Source organism: Mus pahari, chromosome 17, assembly GCF_900095145.1.
Source record: "Mus pahari chromosome 17, PAHARI_EIJ_v1.1, whole genome shotgun sequence".
NCBI lineage: Eukaryota > Metazoa > Chordata > Mammalia > Rodentia > Muridae > Mus > Mus pahari.
In genome coordinates this window covers 62,691,060-62,709,861 of record NC_034606.1, presented here as the reverse complement: position 1 = coordinate 62,709,861, position 18,802 = coordinate 62,691,060, and the positions used below count along the sequence as shown (strand labels likewise).

At 47.2% G+C, this 18,802-nt stretch overlaps 1 protein-coding gene across 1 annotated transcript in view; it reads right to left on the bottom strand.

Annotated features, from left to right (window-relative positions):
- The window catches only part of Pfkm (phosphofructokinase, muscle), a 24,181-nt gene extending 11,198 nt beyond the window's left edge, over positions 1 to 12,983 (bottom strand). Inside the window, exons 1-6 of the mRNA XM_029547875.1 lie at positions 12,855 to 12,983; positions 8,852 to 8,944; positions 3,111 to 3,184; positions 2,005 to 2,082; positions 532 to 721; positions 153 to 318 (exon numbers count right to left, since the gene is read on the bottom strand). Coding sequence (XP_029403735.1) covers positions 153 to 318; positions 532 to 721; positions 2,005 to 2,082; positions 3,111 to 3,184; positions 8,852 to 8,936 — 593 coding nt within the window. The 5' untranslated portion in view covers positions 8,937 to 8,944; positions 12,855 to 12,983. The remainder of the gene's footprint in view (positions 1 to 152; positions 319 to 531; positions 722 to 2,004; positions 2,083 to 3,110; positions 3,185 to 8,851; positions 8,945 to 12,854) is intronic.
- Positions 12,984 to 18,802: the final 5,819 nt, after the last annotated feature.

Genomic DNA, 18,802 nt, shown 5'->3' with positions numbered 1-18,802 from the left:
TGGCTGTCCTGGAACTCACTCTGTAGACCAGGGCTGGCCTCGAACTCAGAAATCCGCCTGCCTCTGCCTCCCGAGTGCTGGGATTAAAGGTGTGCGCCTCCACGCCCCGGCCGCTTCTACTTTTCTACTGCCTCCCTCCTAGGCGCTGTTACCTCTGAGCAGTGGTGGTGATGGCGTCTACGATCTCCACAATCCTGTGCAGGGCAGAGTCAGTACCAATAGTCATATCAGTGCCACAGAAGTCATTGTCGATTGAGCCAACCAGGCCCACGATGTTCAGGTAGCTGGACTTTGTAGCCTCCTCGGCTGTGATCTTCCCTACAAGGGAAGCAAAGCGGAGCCCAAGCAGGTGAGGAGCCACACACATACAGAGCAGATCACGAGAGAGACTGTAAGCAGGGGTAGAAAGAAGGGCAAGGACTGTTCATTTATTTGTGTGTGATTACCACGTTTCTCCGATGGGCGGTAAGAGTGTGCGCACAGCGCATGCGTGCAGTCACGCTAAGCGGTACGCACGGTGAAACGCCTCACCATCTTTCTGGAGGTCATTCAGCAAGTCGCTCCACTCTGAACGGAAAGTGTCAGCCCCAGTGAGGCTGCCATCGCCTCCGATGACACACAGATTGGTGATCCCCCGCTTCACCAGGTTGTGGGCGGCTCGGAGTCGTCCTTCTCGCTCCCGGAAGTCCTTGCATCGGGCACTTCCGATCACCGTGCCTCCCTTTAGGGGAGAGACAGGAGGTGGGCACAGTCACGCTTGGGCTCAAGGCACTAAGATGTCCCCATTCCAGTGCAGTGACAGAGCAATGTAACCATGCCACTCCCCTAAGTTCCCTGACATCCCTAGGTCATTGTCCCTCACAAAGGGAAAGAAAATGATGCTGGTTATTTGTCACACTCCCTAGGGGCCTACTGAGATGTAGCTCATTGGAGATTTAATCATCAAAGTGATTGTTTTCAGAGGAATGTGCATACACATTAGTCTCACTTCTAGAATTACCTCCACCTTCATGCTGACTTTACTTTCAACTTTCCTTAGTGCCTGGCACTGCTGTATCGTACCCAAACTATTTCAGGGGATTCAACCCCAGTGTGCTTGGTCTTCCTCACCAGCACACTAAGATTCTACCTAAGATGACCCCTCGTTCCTTGGCATGTATGGTGTTAGTGGCAGGAGCCACAATGTTCAGGTGTGTGGGAAGTCTTGACTTCCTGGGAACGTACAGACACTCTGAGAGGTTAAGTAGGTTTAAGAGTTTTCATAAACAATAGGTGCTCCTGGGCATTCATGACTCTAGGGAATTAGAGAGAATGCTTGTTTATTCTCAGGCCACTTGGCACTGGGCAGTACTTCCTATATAAAAATGTCATTAGACCAGTACATATTAAGTGGCTTCCATGGAACTATTAGTGGATTTATGTAAAGAATGGGATACAAATGTAATTTGTAAGTTTTTCACTAGACCAGCAAATGGTTATAGTTCTAAGCTAGCAGAGCGGATTACGTCTCTGAAGGACACTTGATCAGCATGGAATATATCGTAGAGGGCTGTAGATAGCAAAACCCAACCTCCCTGGGATTCTCTGGGACTCTGCAAGGCTGTCTCGATCCCTTCTCCCTTAAATAGTCTGCTTTCAGGCTGTCACATCTCTATCACATGAGGATTGAGTTTAAGTCTGCTTCTGGCTTCAATCCTCTAAGGTTATTTTCAGGGCCAGACTTCCCCCATGACCCCAGAGTAGGACTTGCTTATGATGGGCCAGCTAGCTATGACCTTTCGATAAAGGGCAAGCCATTTCAGAACACCTTCCCACCCCCTTCACCACTGCAGGGAGCCAGGATGATGTTTTCAAATGCAAAGAGTAAAGGGCAAATGTAAGCCCTTCTTCTGTCACTGAAACCCTTCCCACCGAACCGAACCCGCATGGCAGGGAATGTGGGATGCCAGAGCGGGCTGAGGCAAGGACAGTCCAAACATAGAGCACGAGTTCTCCGGAACATACCAGCTGAAGCATCATAGACACGCTCTCCCACGTGGCCTCCCTGATGTGCTCACCACCGTCCACCAGGCCTTGGTAACCCTGGGGGAGCAGGGTATTCATTAAACCTCCATTATAGATGCCATGACTAAGACTTCCTTAGGAAGAGCATCAAGACACATCCTCCCAAGAGTGACCCCTGATGCATTGCTGGATTAATTAACTTATTAAAGCAGTCCAAGAAAGGACGTGTCAACTTTTTTAATGTTCCAGTTTCTCTCACTCTTTTCTCTTTTCTTTGTTTCTTTCTTTCTTTCTTTTTTTTTTTTTTTAGACAGGGTTTCTCTGTATAGCCCCTGGCTGTCCTGGAACTCACTCTGTAGAACAGGCTGGCCTTGAACTCAGAAATACACCTGCCTCTGCCTCTGCCTCCCAAGTTCTGGAATTAAAGGCGTGCGCCACCACTGCCCAGCTACTTTTTCTTTTGAGGCAGGATCTGAGTAACTCTCGCTGGCCTAGACCTCAATCGGTAGAGTATGTAGACTAGGCTGACCTCCAGCTCAGAGACCTGCCTGCATCTGCCTCCAGAGTACCTGGATTAAAAACATTGGCCATCGTGTCTGGCTGTTTCTTTCTCCCTCCTCCCCCCTTTTTCTCATCTCTGAGATGATTCCCAGGAGACTAAGAAGACAGCTAGTTTTGATAACCAACAGGACTTATTATAAAACTACCAAACTTGACAGAGGGGCAAACAGACTGTACAGAGAAAAAAAGTGTGGGCAAAGCATGAGAGGAACTGGGGAAAGGGAACCAAGGAGGAGCTGGGACCTCAGAAAGCCGGGAAACTTCAGACACTGTGAGACTGCCTGCCTGGGCTCAGCCCTGAGTCACACTACACTCCCAGGAAAGACCTGCCATTTCAGCTCTTTCTGTGTGTATCCCCTCTTCTCAACAGTCACTGTGAGGACCGAGTTTGCAGAAAGCTGGGTCCCAGTATTCTTGTTGATGTCACCGTGGGAAGGGGTGACTCAGTGAGACAGAGAACCAAGGGAAAGAAACCACAGCAATGCATTGGGGGAAGAAAAGAAGGTGGGAGAAGAGAGAGGCGGAGAGCCAAGGAGAGGACTAACCTCATGGACAAAGAAGACGCGGGCACCCGTGAAGATACCAACTCGGACCACAGCCCTAACGGCCGCATTCATACCTGCAAAGAGGGAGAAGAAAGATAGGGAGTGGTCACTTAGAACAGGGGCAGCCCTGGGACCCATAGCAGTCACGTTGGGCTAAAGCCTGGAGTTAGTCCTTGGCTCGAATTTGCTCTGAATCTACAACCCTCTTCTCGCTCAAGTCTTCTGCTTCCCCAGTTTCGGTCAAGGGGTCAAGGTCATGAGGCCAATAACCTTACCAAGTTCAGCTCTGAATCCAAGGCCCCTCATGCCCACCTCAGCACTCCAGGCTGCCATTCACACCCACTATTCACTGGCTTTACTGGGCTTCCCTTGCTTTCTGTGCCTGAGGAGGCTTGAGGAGGATGTTTGTGGGGAAACATGATTTTTCTAGGCTAAGTAATCCAATAGAATACAGTTTGTTTTGAATATGTTTGTTACTGGATGGTGGATTCTTTCAGGGGGAAAAACACACACAGACACACACACAGAGCCATGGTATAAATTATCTACATCCCTATGTGTGCCCTACGGTTGTGATTCTCTAGCTCCCTTGGTGCCAGGAAATGCTGTAACAAGTGTGAGGAGAGAATCTGAGAGGCATGTATTCCCCACCATCCCACCTTGTTACATCACCAAGGTTCACAGTGATGCTCACGCATCTCAGAGACAAAATAAATCAGCTTCTATAAGTGCCATTGATGCCCTCGCTCAGATATTTTTGTTTCAACCTAGGGTGTATTATGTGGTTCTTAAATTCTGCGTGGTAGAAGATCATACACCAGTGACGCAGGGGAAGCCGCAGGCTTGGGAACCGTGCAGCACAAACCAATGAACAACCCAGAGCTACTTGGAACAGAGTAAGAATAGGTTCCCTTTCCTTCTCTTCCTCTCCTCCGCTCTCCTCTCTTGCAGCAAGTGCGTGTCTATGATGTAGTCATTGGCTCCAAATCAGATTGCAGGTCCATTCGGCCATGAGCAAAGATGAACAGAACGCCCATCATGTCCCTACATGGTGCTGAGCGCTGAGAATTCAACAGTGGACAGTATCACCGGGAACTGGTGTGTCAAGACCTAAAATATTACAGTGTAGTGAAAGGATGCCCAAGGGAGAGGTATGCAAAAGCCCAGCATGACCAGGAGCGGCCCAAAACTGCAGCATTTGTCCTGAAACCTACAGCACAATTCCCTGTTCTGTTTGTCAGGTAGGCAATTGAGGAAGACTGTTCTGGGCAGGAAAAACTGCAGAAAGGGGAGCGCCAGGAAATAACTTCAGGTAATTTAGTATTATAAAGAGTAAGTCAGAACAGAAAGTGATGAGAGAATGCCACAGGCGGAAGGTGCCCATATGGATATGAAGAAGGCTGACTTCTATTCTGTAGGTCTTCAGACTGCGTGCTCAGTTTCAGCAAATCCATAAACCCCATAAAACTCTATGAAAATTACATGGTCATAACAGTTCCTTTGGGAGAAGTTCCATAGTGCTCATGAATCTTAAAGGGGTTTGTGACTCCTCTCATATAATCAAGAATCTCTAAGAATTCTGAGGGTTGGGGGACATGATAAGATTTGCATTGAATATCAGAAGGGCTCTGGCAGCAGGGTGACAGGTAGCTGAGTAGAGGGGTCACTGGGATTAGAAGGCCTCTGACACCCTAGATAAGACATGAGGAGGCCTCAAGGGACAGGGACATGTGGGGCAAAGAGATATGGACAGAAGACACTCAGAGAACAAAGAAGGGGACTTGGATCCAGTGGGTGAGGTGGTTATACTTCACACTGTGAGGAAAGCTGTGTGAATGGGGACTGAGGCAGATGGTGAGCTGAAGTGCCAAGCAGTGCTTTGGTGTGGGAAGAGAGACGGGGCGTGTGGGGGGGGGGGGGATGCTGTGTTCACATTAGGATGTGTTGAAATTAAAGTTCTTGTGCCACATCCACAGCAGCTTGGAAGAGAAAACATACATGACAAGGACAAGGAACTGAACCATGAGAGTGGTCATGGTTGCTAATAAACAGTAGCGAGAGAAACAAGAAGAAACGAGGCTTAGCGACAGAGTGGGAGCCAAAAGAACCATTTCCAAAAGCAGGAACAGTTCTAGATGCATCTATGAACAAATCTCAGGTAAGACAGGAACTTCGGGCTGGTCAACAGAGGCACTTGTGTGCCCACGTTTACTCATGAAGTCACTGAGACAAAGTCCCGTGACATCTAAAGTCTAAGTTCATATACAGTGTTGGAATGATTCAGAACAACAACTATCTGCCCTGGGAGACGCTTCTGAGAGGTGTGAGGACATCCGGTGTGTGTGAAGGAACATGGGAGTCAGGTCGGAGCCCTCGGTGCTTCAGGAAGATGGATAAAGCCAGCTCAATACAACCACTGCAGTGTGAGACTGAGGCTGGTGTTCCAGCCCCTGCAGCCACTGGGACGCCGTACTGAATCTGCAGCTCTGGACTCACAGGTGATCTCAGGAATAAAGACGTGTGGTCCGAAATGTACAGGGTGGAGCACTTCTTTCTGACCCCCAAGCTGAGTAGAGGTGGGAGGGGAGCAGTTGTGAGCTGAACGGTCGCCCCTGGAAAGCAACAGTTCTTGGTAGGCAGGGACTAGCCAAGCCATTGCCGATAAGGGAAATCAGTTCTCTCATTACCTCCTCCTGCTTCCCAACCGCGACCCTGCCAATGTCCACGGGCCACCTAGCCAGCCTCTAAATTGACAGTGCTTTCTGATGGTTTTAGGGTCCCCTTTGCTCTCCTGTGCTCTAACCCGAGATGCCTAAAAACATCAGACTGGGAAGGAGAGTTTAAACCTGGAGTCCCCAGAAGTCCCTCCTACCCAACCTCACTCTTCAGCCCAGTCTGGCCCTAACCCAGCCCTGGCTAGACTTTTCTTGGCTGTTCCATGTTTCCCTAAATAACCCTCTATGAGCAGCTGCATGACTTATTAGAAGCAAGATGAAGGATAAGGTTACAGGGAGCACACAAGAGATATTCTGGGGACAACCAAAAGGGGCTCTGAAGAATGCCCTAAGCCCCCGCATGAAGCAGCCAATGGCAGCTTCCCTCTGGGCCAGAGCCTTGGGGAGAAGAGCAGGGCCATGGGTATCTTCCCAGGACTAGGCAGAAGGCAGAAGCTAATCAAAACCTGCTCTAGTGAGGATGACCTTGCATTTCTGATCCTCTTGCCTCTACCTCCCAACTGGGATTCCGGGTGCATACCACCACACCCCGGACATGTTTCAGACACTCCACCAACTGAGCTACATCTCCAACCGGATCACAAGGTTTTTGGAAGTCAGTACTGAAAAGTTTCTTCCTAGGCCTTGGAAATGTTCAAAATTATGGCAAATGTTTGTCATATGTGAATCGTACTTTCTAATGGATGTATGCTAAAAATTATAAACCCTAGGACAACCATCCAGAGAGGTAACAGAATCCTGGCCTGTACTCCTTTAAAAATAGGATATGCGCACAGTTGGAGCTGTGGCCTGGAGACAGAGGGCTAGAGCAGGTGGCTGAGGTCTTTTCCAAGGCAGGAAATGCCAGTGTCAGGAGGCTCCAGAGGCATGGATTAGTGGGGCTGGGTCCTTTCTGCATGAGAAAAGGAGTGTTTATTCCACGTAGCCCAACATTCCTGAAGTCTAGACTTTTTAGCTAAGGACATCTAATCCCAATTTCTACTTCAAGACAGTGGTTTTGCTGAGCTCAGGGAAGGAGAGCTATGGCTCCTTCCTGTGGAGTTTATGGAGTTCGGTCTTGCTCTACTGTGATGCCTGCGGCCCCCTGTACAGTGCCAGTGCTTTCTTGTGGGAGGCCCAGTGCTGCCCCTGGGAAAGCCACGTCTGTCCTGGGACTTCTCCTTCCCCTGAGTTCTCCCAGCAGCACTGCAGACATCCGCTCTGGCTCTTTGTCTCCTTAGAATTTCATCATCTGTGGATCCTGCTGACATGCACCTATCATGTTATATGGGCTCACAGGTGACACTTATGCTATCAGCAGCTGTGGCTCTCTTTCCCTGTCTCCCCTCCCCCACTTCTCTTCTCCTCTCTCTCCCTCCCTTTCTTTCAAGCCTGTCTTCCCCCTTCATCTCTCCAGAGAAGGCTGTCTTTCATTCTTTTCATACGGTTGCATAAGCTCCTTTTCAGACTCTCTCTTTTCCTAATCTAAGTGCACAGGATACTGGGTCACCACTAAAGAGTGTCTGTTGAGGATCACAGTACTGGCATGGAATTCACCCTATAAAGAAGCAGTAGAAGCTGGATTAGCAGCACCTCTACTCTGATCACTCAGGCCACTGTGCCATGCCAGCCTCCCTCAGTTTCTTCACGATTAATTCTGATCACATAATTGTTATATACATCATAATTATAATCAATAAATATGTTAATAACTTAAGATCTGGCTTTAAAATATGCTAACAGGTGTAGGGTTTGGGGAAATAACTTAGTCAAGAGCTCAGATTCCATCATCCATGTAAATCAAGGCATTGCAGCATGCATCTGTAGACCTAGTGCTGGACGTGTGTAGACAGGTGATCCCCGGAGCTGGCCCGCGGAGGGGAGGGGGTGCGGGGGGACTAGCCATGTGGGATGTTTGTGTAATCAGTGAGCTCCAGCTTCAGTGAGAGATGCTGTTTCAAAAACAAACAAAACAAACAGGAGAGAGACTGAAGATGAAGACATCCAATGTTGACTTCTATTTACACACACACACACACACACACACACACACACACAGAACTACCAGGAGAACAAATACTGTCCTTTTCATTGATATACCCTTAGCACCTGTCATTCTGTTTGATCATGTAGGTGCTTGGTAATTAATTTTACTTATTAGCAATCCACTTACTGAGTGTGTACTATGGCCAACCACTCCTGAAGCACTGTACTTGATTAACGTGATCAGGTTTTTTAAAGTTTTTTCTTGTGACGTATTTCTCGGTTACTCTCACCAGGAGTTAACAGTTTTGCTGCCTAAGCATACCCACCATGGCTAATGCACACTGGCTGACTTCTGTTCCTGTGCCTGAGTAAGAACCCTGGTGACAGGTGGGATCTCTCTCAGGTGAGAGGTCAGCTTCTTCGCAGCAGGGCTCTGTATAATCTGAGTGCTTACTGTGAGGTCTGGAAAGCCTCAGGTCAGAAGCACCTGAAGCCTGCCATTTCTTTTCCTGTCATTGTCCCCGTGGCCTGACAACCCTGCAGATTCTCCTCTACAGCATACATACTGTCAGCTTGAGCACATAAAAACACGAAAGTGGGGATTTTTTGTTCCTGAGTCATCCATTCTTCCCTCCCACTTAGTTTTCCCCCACATACTGTATGCTTATGGCTTCTTAGACTCTATGCAGAGAAAGGCTCTGTGGTTCCTGCCCCAGCAGCCCTGCTGGGGCTGTAGTAATTCACTGATGCTGTCTTTGCCTGAGTGCTTGAATGTATCCACAGACTGCTCTCAACAGTTATCTCAGCTCCTCAGCAGTGCTGCTCAGGGACCAACAGCACTAACTTCCAGAGAAGCTCGGATAGGAAGGAGTACTAGGAAAGTTTGGGTCAACAGTAGCAGAGCAAGCAATACCTAAATCTGCTTAGAGGTTCATGTCAGAAATTAGAAAACTCAGAATTCAGTGTGAGCCTACATAAGAATAGCTTCAGCCTACAGACTTAAGAGTCGAGAAACTCAAGGGTCACAGCAACCATGCTTACCTTGGGCATCTCCACCAGAGGTCAACACGGCAATGGCCTTGCCGATCCCCAGGGTTTTGGCTGCATGATGCTCTTCATGGGTCATGATCCACTCTAGAATTCAAGACAATGGTCGGTTAAGATGCACTGGATCAAGGTGCCACTTGCTCAAGAAATGTCTGTCTTAGACTGGCTCGAGCCACCCACTAATGCTGGGCTGTGCAGCCACAGACCTTTGGAAGTCTTCCAAAAGAGTGTCACACCCTCTCAGACAAGCTAACAGGTCAGAGCCATCCAACCAAGAGTGCGTAAGTCCTGGCTTATCCTGCCCTGTCCCCTCCCGCCCCCTTCTGGAACCTGTCTTCAGAACAGGCTGAGGTCGAGAGGAAAGGGCACTTGACCTGAGAGAAATTTGAAAGCTGGGAGCAGATCGGAGTGCGTTTTGGGGTGCTCCCTTTTCATGAAGTGGGGAGGCATTGCAGAGGGCATAAATCAGGTGAGGTCTGAGGTACTGACAGAGAACAAGCAATGTGGAAGCAAAGGGTCAAACACAGGCTGGCTCCTGGCTCAGAGGAGAGCTGAGTGAGCCAGGCTTGGTGACAGGAGCAGAAACTGTGGCTGGAGGCTATAAAGGTCTGTTAGAGGCAGACAAATCTCAGGCATGGCTAGGGTCTTCCTACAGTTCTGCCCATACACACTCGCACACACACGCACACACACACACACACACACACACACACACACACACACACACACACACACACACTGGTGTTATGAGGAGACATTTATATACTGTTTATAGGGTACATACGTACATACATACATATCCATAAAAAGCCAACAGGCTTCATCACTCCGTTACCCAGGTTAAAGCCTGTTACTTTTAAAATGTGTCACCTGCCACTCAGAGTGGAAGCTGCCCGTCACTAAACCCTGTCACCCTTCCCTTTTCTCTTCCCTCCCCATCCCGTTTTCTCTCCTTGCTGCCTTCTACCTGAGCTGTGGCAACAGTTGAGCTGGTCTCCCTTTACCACGGGAGCTTGTGCTGCCCTTCCTCACTTTGTTTCCTATCTGAGGCTTTGGCGGAGGGAAGACTCATTCAGAGGAGTGGTGTTTTAAGGTAACATCACTTCTGACCAGCACCTGGAAAAATCGGGGTGGCTGCTTATAGAGACTAAGTCACATAAACATACAAACCCATAGATGCCCTAAAATACATATGGTAAGACAAACATGAAAACAGAAACACAATTAGAGACAAACACACTACAAAATCAGCATTGACAGGCCAAGTCCAGAGTTCCTGATTAGGTATGAGTCCCAGGCCACTGCCTCCACGCTCTCACCCTTTGACGTTTCTTTCCTCAGGACCACTTTGGTGCCTACACACACTGTATCCTTTGCCCAGGCTAACCCACCAATTTCCCTGTCCATCCATCCATCCATCCATCCAACCAACCATACATACATGCATACATATACATACATGCATTCATACATGCATGCATACATACATACCTCACTCCATTTCAAGCCACACCCCCACACCCTCAATAACCTACTAACTCTTTACTAGCTATCAAAAGGCCAAGAAGCCTTCTTTTTTAATCTCCTGCAAGTCACATATTGTTTGGAAGTAATTGTTCATTTAGCATTTATATACAATTTTAGTGACACTTTAATTGCTTTTTATACACTATTAGGAGGGCTGGGTTGGATCAAGGGCCAGCAAACTATAGTCTATAGGACAGATTCAGCCTTTCTCACATATTTGCATGGTAGCAAACTATATAGGGTCCTAAATGGTTGCAAAAATAGTTTATGACATGAAAAATTATTGAAATTCAAATTCCTGTATAGCGGACACAGTGGTCCTCGCCTGTAGTCTCAGCTACTCCAGAGTCTGAGGCAAGATAACTGACAGAGCTCAAGAGTTCAAGCCCAAACTGGCAACACATCACAACCCCGTCTCAGAGACGCAAAACACGGAAAAGCAAAGGCAGAGTCCGAGCTGCCTGTTTTTCCTCGTTCTGTGCTCTCACACTGGGGCAGGGACTGGAGCCGTGATCTGGCGCTGTGCAAAGTCTGAAATACTGTGTCCTCTCAGTAAAGTCTCCTGACCGCGGTGTCCTCTCAGTAAAGTCTCCTGACCGCTGTGTCCTCTCAGTAAAGTCTCCTGACCGCTGGACTGCACTACTGGTAAGGGCACTTCCTCTACGTGGACTGAAAATTCCTCTGGGGCCGATTAGTTTTAAATCTACTTCCAGTGCTAGAGAAATGGCTCAGCAGTGGCTGCTTTCTCTTCCAGAAGGCCTGGGTTCAATTCCCAGCACCCGCATGGCAGCTCACAACTGTCTGTTACTCATCCGCACTGGACACCCTCTTCTAGCATCCACAAGCATGAGGCATACATGCGGTGCACAAACATACATTCAGACAAAACTTATAGCCAAGAAAAAGAAAAAAGAAAACAAGCCCAGTTTCAGAGCCTATGCATTGCACTCTGTGCACACAGGAAGCTCAGTGACACTTGCTGAAAAGCATCAATGACCCGATGCACCATAAATGCATGAAGAACAGGCTTGGGATTGGGATAGTCTACTGCTAAAAGCACACTCAAGTCTGGGAACATACAACAGTTGAACAGCATTTCAACTAGGTTGGATACATCACAGGTTAGGGAGGGAAAAAGGGAGGGAGGGAGGGAGGTGGAATAAGTCTGGATGGCCATAAACAGATTAATGGGTAATGGAAATGTGAAACATGTATGGAATGGAATTTTACTCAGCTGTAAAGAAAAAAGCCTAAATTATTACTTTTTTAGAAAAATGGATGGATCTACAAAGCGTAGTAGTATTAAGTGACCCAAACTCAGAAAGACAAAAGACATTTTCTCCATCTCTCATATGAAGCTCCTACCCCGTAAAGTAGACCTGTATATCCACGAACAAGTATGGGTAAAACCTTACAAATTAAAGAGGAGACAAAGAGAGACAAGAATAGGTGATGAAGGATGGGGGAGGGGACATGAAAGGAGAAGAGAACCAAGGGGTACACAGTGAAGTCAGGTGTCGCAGGGTGGTGGGGGAGATAAGGGAAAAGGAGGATCTACTAAAACACATTTTGTTCTAAAATGTCACAAAGATACCTAATAGCTCATATGCTAATTTTAAATAAAAAAGCAAAACAAAACACTCAGGCACATGTTGGACTTAGAAAGTGACAAACCGGGAAAGCAACATGAACATACATAAACCTGGAATGCTAACGTCTTGATTTCTGCTGGTCGTGAGAAAGACTACGTAATTGGAAAACCCAAAGGAGACCCAAAATTTTGGAAAAGAAGAACAGACATCTAACTGTCTGCTCTTTTTCCCTGAGGTTTTTTTCTTTTATTCCTGGAGTTCATCACCAGATTGGTTCATCACCTGTAGAAGCCCCCAAAAGTCTCCACATCACAGTTTCAGTGGGAGAGAGAGTTCACTCTACCAAGGTTAGCTGGCCTGTAAACAGCGGCTCACATTTTCCTGAGTCTATATGTCAAGAGGCACAGGGCACAAAAATACATGCAGTTCGTATGCCCGCATACTTCATGGACTCGCGGTGACACGCATGTGACATAGTTACTGATGCTAAAAATATATACAGAATCGTGTGTGTGTGTGTGTGTGTGTGTGTGTGTGAGCTCGCAGGGAGCAGGAACACAGCCTGGAAGCATCATAGGTGCACCAATTTGAACTGGATATGTGCCAGGGGAGGGGTCAGGCAACCAAGTGCAACGCAGCCGAGCACCCCCGGCCATGCCTCTGGGACCTGGGCGTGCAAGTGCCGGGCGGTTAACCGAGGGGCTCCGCTTCTTCACGAGTGCCCAGCACCCATCCCCCTCTCGCCTGCGATTTCGGATGCCTTGTCACGTCTGGCCCTCTGTTCCTTTCCGTCCTCCCCACCGCCTGCTCCCCGCACGTTCGCTCCCACCTCACTCTTGGCTTCGCCCCTCGCTCTCCACCCAAGGCCTCCCTCTTGCCTTGTAGTTTTTAGCTCTCCTCCGCCGCTGCTTTCTTGCAGATTGTCCTTGGGGAAAGGGGGAGGGGAGCTTGGCGAACACGGGGAGGAGCCAGGTGGAGGCAGCCGCGGGAGGAGGAGAGGTTTCCAAACCTCTACAGGCCGAAGACTGCAAGGAGGCTCCGCCTCCCTCTGCTTGCCTCTCTCCTCCTCTTCCTCCACCCCTTAAGAACTCTGCTGCTTTGCGGCCGAGGCTTGCATGCTTGCTTCCCGGGTACCACATCTTTATCTTGGGAGCTATCAGCTCGTATATGTGGTGAGGGTTAGAATTTATATAGTTGCTAATCTTGTTTCCAACTAAGCCAACTTTTTGTCTCCTGGCTTGTCTGCTATTCCTTGAATTCAAACATGTGCCACTGTTAAAAGCCAACCACAGCAATTGACCACTTCTATCGCTCTTTCAAGGAACACTTTATCTGGAGTCTGTGTGCCAGGCTTTGTCTTAAGACAGATCCCTGCCTTTAAGAAGCACAGAACACTGGTATATCTTATAAAATAACCTCAAAAGTCTTTCCACAATTGCGTCATTTCTCAGAGAGGAAAGAGGGTGATTCCAGCTTGCATGCTACCAAGGACCAAAGAGAGAAGGACCTCTTCTCAAGTCCGCAGCAGCAGGTTTGGAAGTGAAAAGCCACCTCCGAGAGACTTTTGCAGCATGCTCTCTAGGAACAGTGGGTTAGTGCTCCCTGAGCACCACCAACATCCCCAGCTCATATCCTCTGCTCTGCTGCCTCCCCTCTTGTCTTTGCTTGAGTGCTGCCCACAGTTAACTTTACTTCTGTTTCTCTACTGCCCTTTCTTTCTCTTGCTAGCTTTGCTTCTGCCGTGTACATTCCAGCTGCAAACGATGAAAATGCAAGTGAACAGACAATGAAAAATGATACCATCAAGAAGATTAATTTGAGAAAGGGGGGGGAGCAACCTATAAAACCGAAGGCAGTATTTGCAAATCATGTTTCTGATAAAGGACTGGGATGTAGAAGAAAGACCCCTCGGACCTGCCTAGTAACCACACCCGGTGTCTTCTGCCTTTCTGTATCCTTTTCCCCACACACCTACCATCTCCCACCGTCTCTCAACCCTCATCTGAGAGTTTCTATTTGTAGTAGGTGGTGATTAACACAGCAACCACAACTGGACAAAGTGCAACAAATAATAGATCATACCTCCACCCGGGAGGCCCAGGAATCATTTCCAATGAAGGGTCAGAAAGAACATAAGGGCCAGAGGCAGTGGGAGACTACAAGGAAAATTATCATATGGGCACACCAGGGCAGCTGCAGATATGAATTCACAGCAGTTTCGACAGCATTTACAAAACCTGTGCAAGCCAAGACCAGACCATATAGCAGCTCATTCCAGCCACAGAGCAAATGGCAATCCTTAGCTGCTGGAGACAGGGGAGACAGTTTTCTGAGAGTGTAACCCCTGATATGTTGACTCCGGAGGAAGGCCACATCCAAGATGGTTTGGGCAGCACAGATTGATCTTAAAGGGCTAAAAGAATAAAAGAACACAAAACCGGGTGGGTAGCGAAGGGGAAGGGATTGAGGAAAGCATGGGGAAGGGGATGAATTTGATCACACAGAGTATGTACACGTCAGAGGAGACGCAAACCTCTCGCAGATCTAACTTTAAAAATAATAAACTTTACACGCGAATAAAATCCTCTAATGGCTCAATAGTAAAAGAAGACATTAACTAAGTTTTAAAATGGGCAAAGGATCTGCACAGACATGTTATCAAAGAAAACATACAGTTGGCAAATAAACATACCCAAAAACATTCATTTGTTCTACCTCCAGGGAGCTAAGAGACTCTTACCCGACTATCAAATGGCTCAGATAGGAAGAGATGATAATATTAAATACAGTGAGACTGCAAGGCCGACCTGAACATCAGTGCACATCGTTCATTGTTGGCAGAATGCCCATTAGTTAAAGTCAACTTAGAGTTTCAGCCAAGGTAAATGTGGACTTGCCACGGGCATGGCTATCACATAACTCTTACTTAAATGAGTTACATCATGTACACATATGTACAGCAGCTTTATTCACTCTTGCCCCAAAATAGAAGCAACCAAGACATCTCTCGAGGTAAATAGGTAAAGAAAGCACGGTATGTTGATATGACAAAGCACTATTCAACAATAAAGAAAATTATCAAGCCATGAACAGACATGGCGGAAGCCTAAATGTACCTTTCCCAGCAAATCAGGCAGTCTGAAAGTGCTACCTGCTATAAAAGATTCCAGCTTTCTGGAAAAGACAAAACTATGAAGATCAATGGTTACTTAGGGTTTGAATTAGAGAGGAGAGGAAATTGTGTAGAGCATAAACAGGGGATCTTAAAGGTAGTGTGTAGGAGGTGCTCCTGATATTTTAATTAGACTCTGTATGCGAACACTGAAGGTCCTGTTCCCCAACTGTTTTTTGTTTTGTTTTGTTTTTTGTTGTTGTTTTTTGAGACAGGGTTTCTCTGAATAGCCCTGGCTGTCTTGGAACTCACTTTGTAGACCAGGCTGGCCTCAAACTCAGAAATCCGCCTGCCTCTGCCTCCTGAGTGCTGGGATCAAAGGCGTGCGCCACCACGCCTGGCGTCCCCAACTGGTTCTTGATCGATCAATAAAGATGCTAGCAACCAATGAACTGGGTGGAATAGGCAGGACTTCGAGTTTTCCCCCAGGCAGGCTAGCAGACACAGGGGAGGAAAGAGAATTCACCATGTTTGGGAGGAAGAAAGAGCCATGAGCCATGTGAGATCTTGGGCGGAGTGGCCATCGACTGCTTCCCCAACTGGGCTTGGGGTAGCAGGTAGGATATTAGGAACATAATTAAGCTGAGGGCAGATTTAGGGTGCTGAGCTGGGAGTGAAAAGAAGGGTTCAATGGCTGAGGAAGGCTTAGAAGAGCCGGGCCATTGAGCTAAAGCATATCAAAGATATGCTTATGTGTTTGTATATGTGTCTTTCATCCTAGGATCTGAGGGAACCTGGGTAGGGCTGGTAGCATGGTTCACCTGGAGCTTAAAGCTGGGTAGTAGGAACTACATGCTATAGTGGAGAATCTCTTCAGTAATGTTGTAATGGTAGGCATATGTATGGCACTATGGATTTGTCAACGCTTGTAGAACTACATAATGTGAACTGCAGACTTCCGTTAATAACATTGTATCAATATTGTTTCATCAACTGCAACAAATCTGCTGTGCTGTATCCATGCAAGATACTTAGAACAGAGGAAATTGGGTAGGGCTCTGTTTTGTACAGTTTTTTTAAAAAAAGAATATTTGCTCTCTCTGGGATCTTATTAATTTTATTAGACCAGGAATGTAACTGAATAAATCATTAACCCTGTAAAGCCTGTAATTTATCAAATTCTTATGATACAGGCATGTTAGTTGAAAGTAAATGAAGTGAAAGAAAAAAAAAAGACCATGATAGTAGATAAATGCTGTATCCATCCATCCAGTACTGCTTACGGAGAAGGGCACCAGTAGATACAGCTATCCCAACATTAGAGAGACCGATGAGATGATCCATCGCAAGGGGACAGCGCATTACAAACAGCTTTTCCTGCCTTTTAATTTCAAACTCCCAAGCTGAACTTTTTCCTTTTTCCAAATTTTCTTTTCACCCGACAACTTTTGCATTCAAAATATTTCTTCCACGAATATTAACAACTTGGACAAGGAACTTTTAGCCAGCTGTGGTTGGTTTACTTAGTGGCTCAAAGTTCGGATTCATAAATTGATGGTGGACTGGTGAGAGAGAAAATGCTTGCATCTAAGCAGTTTTAGAGAATATGGAGTCTGCTCAGCCTCCATCTAACTGGTGCTGGGAAGCCTTCCTGAGAGTGGAGCAGTGGGGAGGATGTTGGGGGTGTGGTAGTGTGGGAGTGTGGGAGTGGGAGTGTGGTGGCTTAGGAAGGCATAGTACAAGCCAGAGTGCATCAAGGAAGTGTCAGCAAACTAACAAGATGGATCAGGAAAGGATACAGAAAGTGAGATGGTGCCACAAATTCCTGAGGAAACCAAATTGAGGCCATTGTCACCAATGGAAGGGTTTAATGCAGCTACAGAAGTACGTGCTATACCCTCCTTCCATAAAGAAAGCTGAAGCCAGCTGGACGTGGTGGCACACACCTTTAATCCCAGCACTCGGGAGGCAGAGGCAGGTGGATTTCTGAGTTTGAGGCCAGCCTGGTCTACAAAGTGAGTTCCAGGACAGCCAGGGCTACACAGAGAAACCCTGTCTCAAAACAAAAAAACAAACAAACATAAAAGAAAGAAAGCTGAAGCCTTGGTTTGCACTGGAGACAAGCCCGGGGAGTGGGTCTGCTTCGGGGACTGACGTACAAGAACTAGGCATGGTACTCCTCGAAGACTAGGTTTGGGCCAAAATATACTCCAGATTGCTTCAACTTCTGAAAACGAAAATTCTAATTTAGGCATTAGGGTGGTGGGCCCTAGTGGGGAGGAAGGGGGTCAGGGGAGATGCTCCAGGTCATGAGGGTATGGTCCACCATCTCTCTCTACCTTCCAATGCCAGTCAGTGGTGTTCCTGTCTTTAGCATCCAGGGTAAGATAGCTTGTACAAAGAATGGACAAATGACTGAAAGCTTACTTTATGCCATGCCCCAGTACTCAGAAATTAAAGGCCTATTCTTTTTGTCTTTCACATGTGTATGCATAGAGGATGGGTGTATGTTCACATGCAGGTACTCATGTATGTGCAGGTAGTCGTGTGTGCATGTTCATGTAGAGGCCAGAGGTTGGCATCAGATATCTTCCTCAGTTGCTTTCCACTTTATTGAGGAAGGGTCTTTCACTGTACCCACGTTGCTAATTCAGCCCATCTTGCTAGCTAGCTTGCCTTAGGTATCCAGTCTCCTCCTATCAAACTGGGAATTTTTTTTTGCTGGGCAGCTGAACTCTGGCTCATATATCCATGGCAAGTGCTTTATTCTCAGAGTCATTTCATCTCCTCCTCACCCCAAGGTTGTTGTTTATGTTGATCCTCTGTGTGCAGGAAGACATTCAGAAGATCCTGTTAAACGTCTCAGAGTTCTACTGGATTCACCTCGCTACTGGGGTATCATGTACAAGTAGACAACAGAATTAAAAAAAAAATCAAGAGAAGACATTCTGAGAGATTAAGTGTAAGATGCTTAGAGAATTCTCTGGTAACTGGAGGTCAGAGCACACATGTAAAGAAGCTGAAGTATTCTAACTAACTTACCTGGCTGGTGTTATGCCTGGTGGTGTGGATAGGTAAATGAAAATATGCAATGGTGAATACTTATAGATCCATTCACAAAAACACTAGATGACGGAGCTGTTTAGTCATGATAGCCTGCGACGGTCATTGTATGTTTGCTGTGCCATTGATCAAAATACAGTGCAATGCATGATTTTGTTTATATAAAGGATCATCTCCACTAAACATTGAAAGAAGCGCCCACCTACAAAACTGTTGTCATCTTTGCATGTCTGCCTGGAAGAAGAGCATGCAATGCTCCTTGCACCAGTGATCTTCCCAATTGAGACAATGTTGAAAGAGCTAGCTTTTGTCATCTGTTCTCAGACTGTAGTCTGTGAACAAACAGATGGGCAGTGGTGGTGGCACAAGCCTTTAATCCCAGCACTTGGGAGGCAGAGGCAGGGGGATCTCTGTGAGGTTGAGAGCGAGTTCCATGATAGCCACAGCTACACACAGAACCCTGTCTTAAAATTGAAGCGAGATGGGGCTGGTAAGATGGCTCAGTGGTGCCGGGCGTGGTGGTGCATGCCTTTAATCCCAGCACTCGGGAGGCAGAGGCAGGCGAATTTCTGAGTTCAAGGCCAGCCTGGTCTACAGAGTGAGTTCCAGGACAGCCAGGGCTACACAGAGAAACCCTGTCTCGAAAAAACC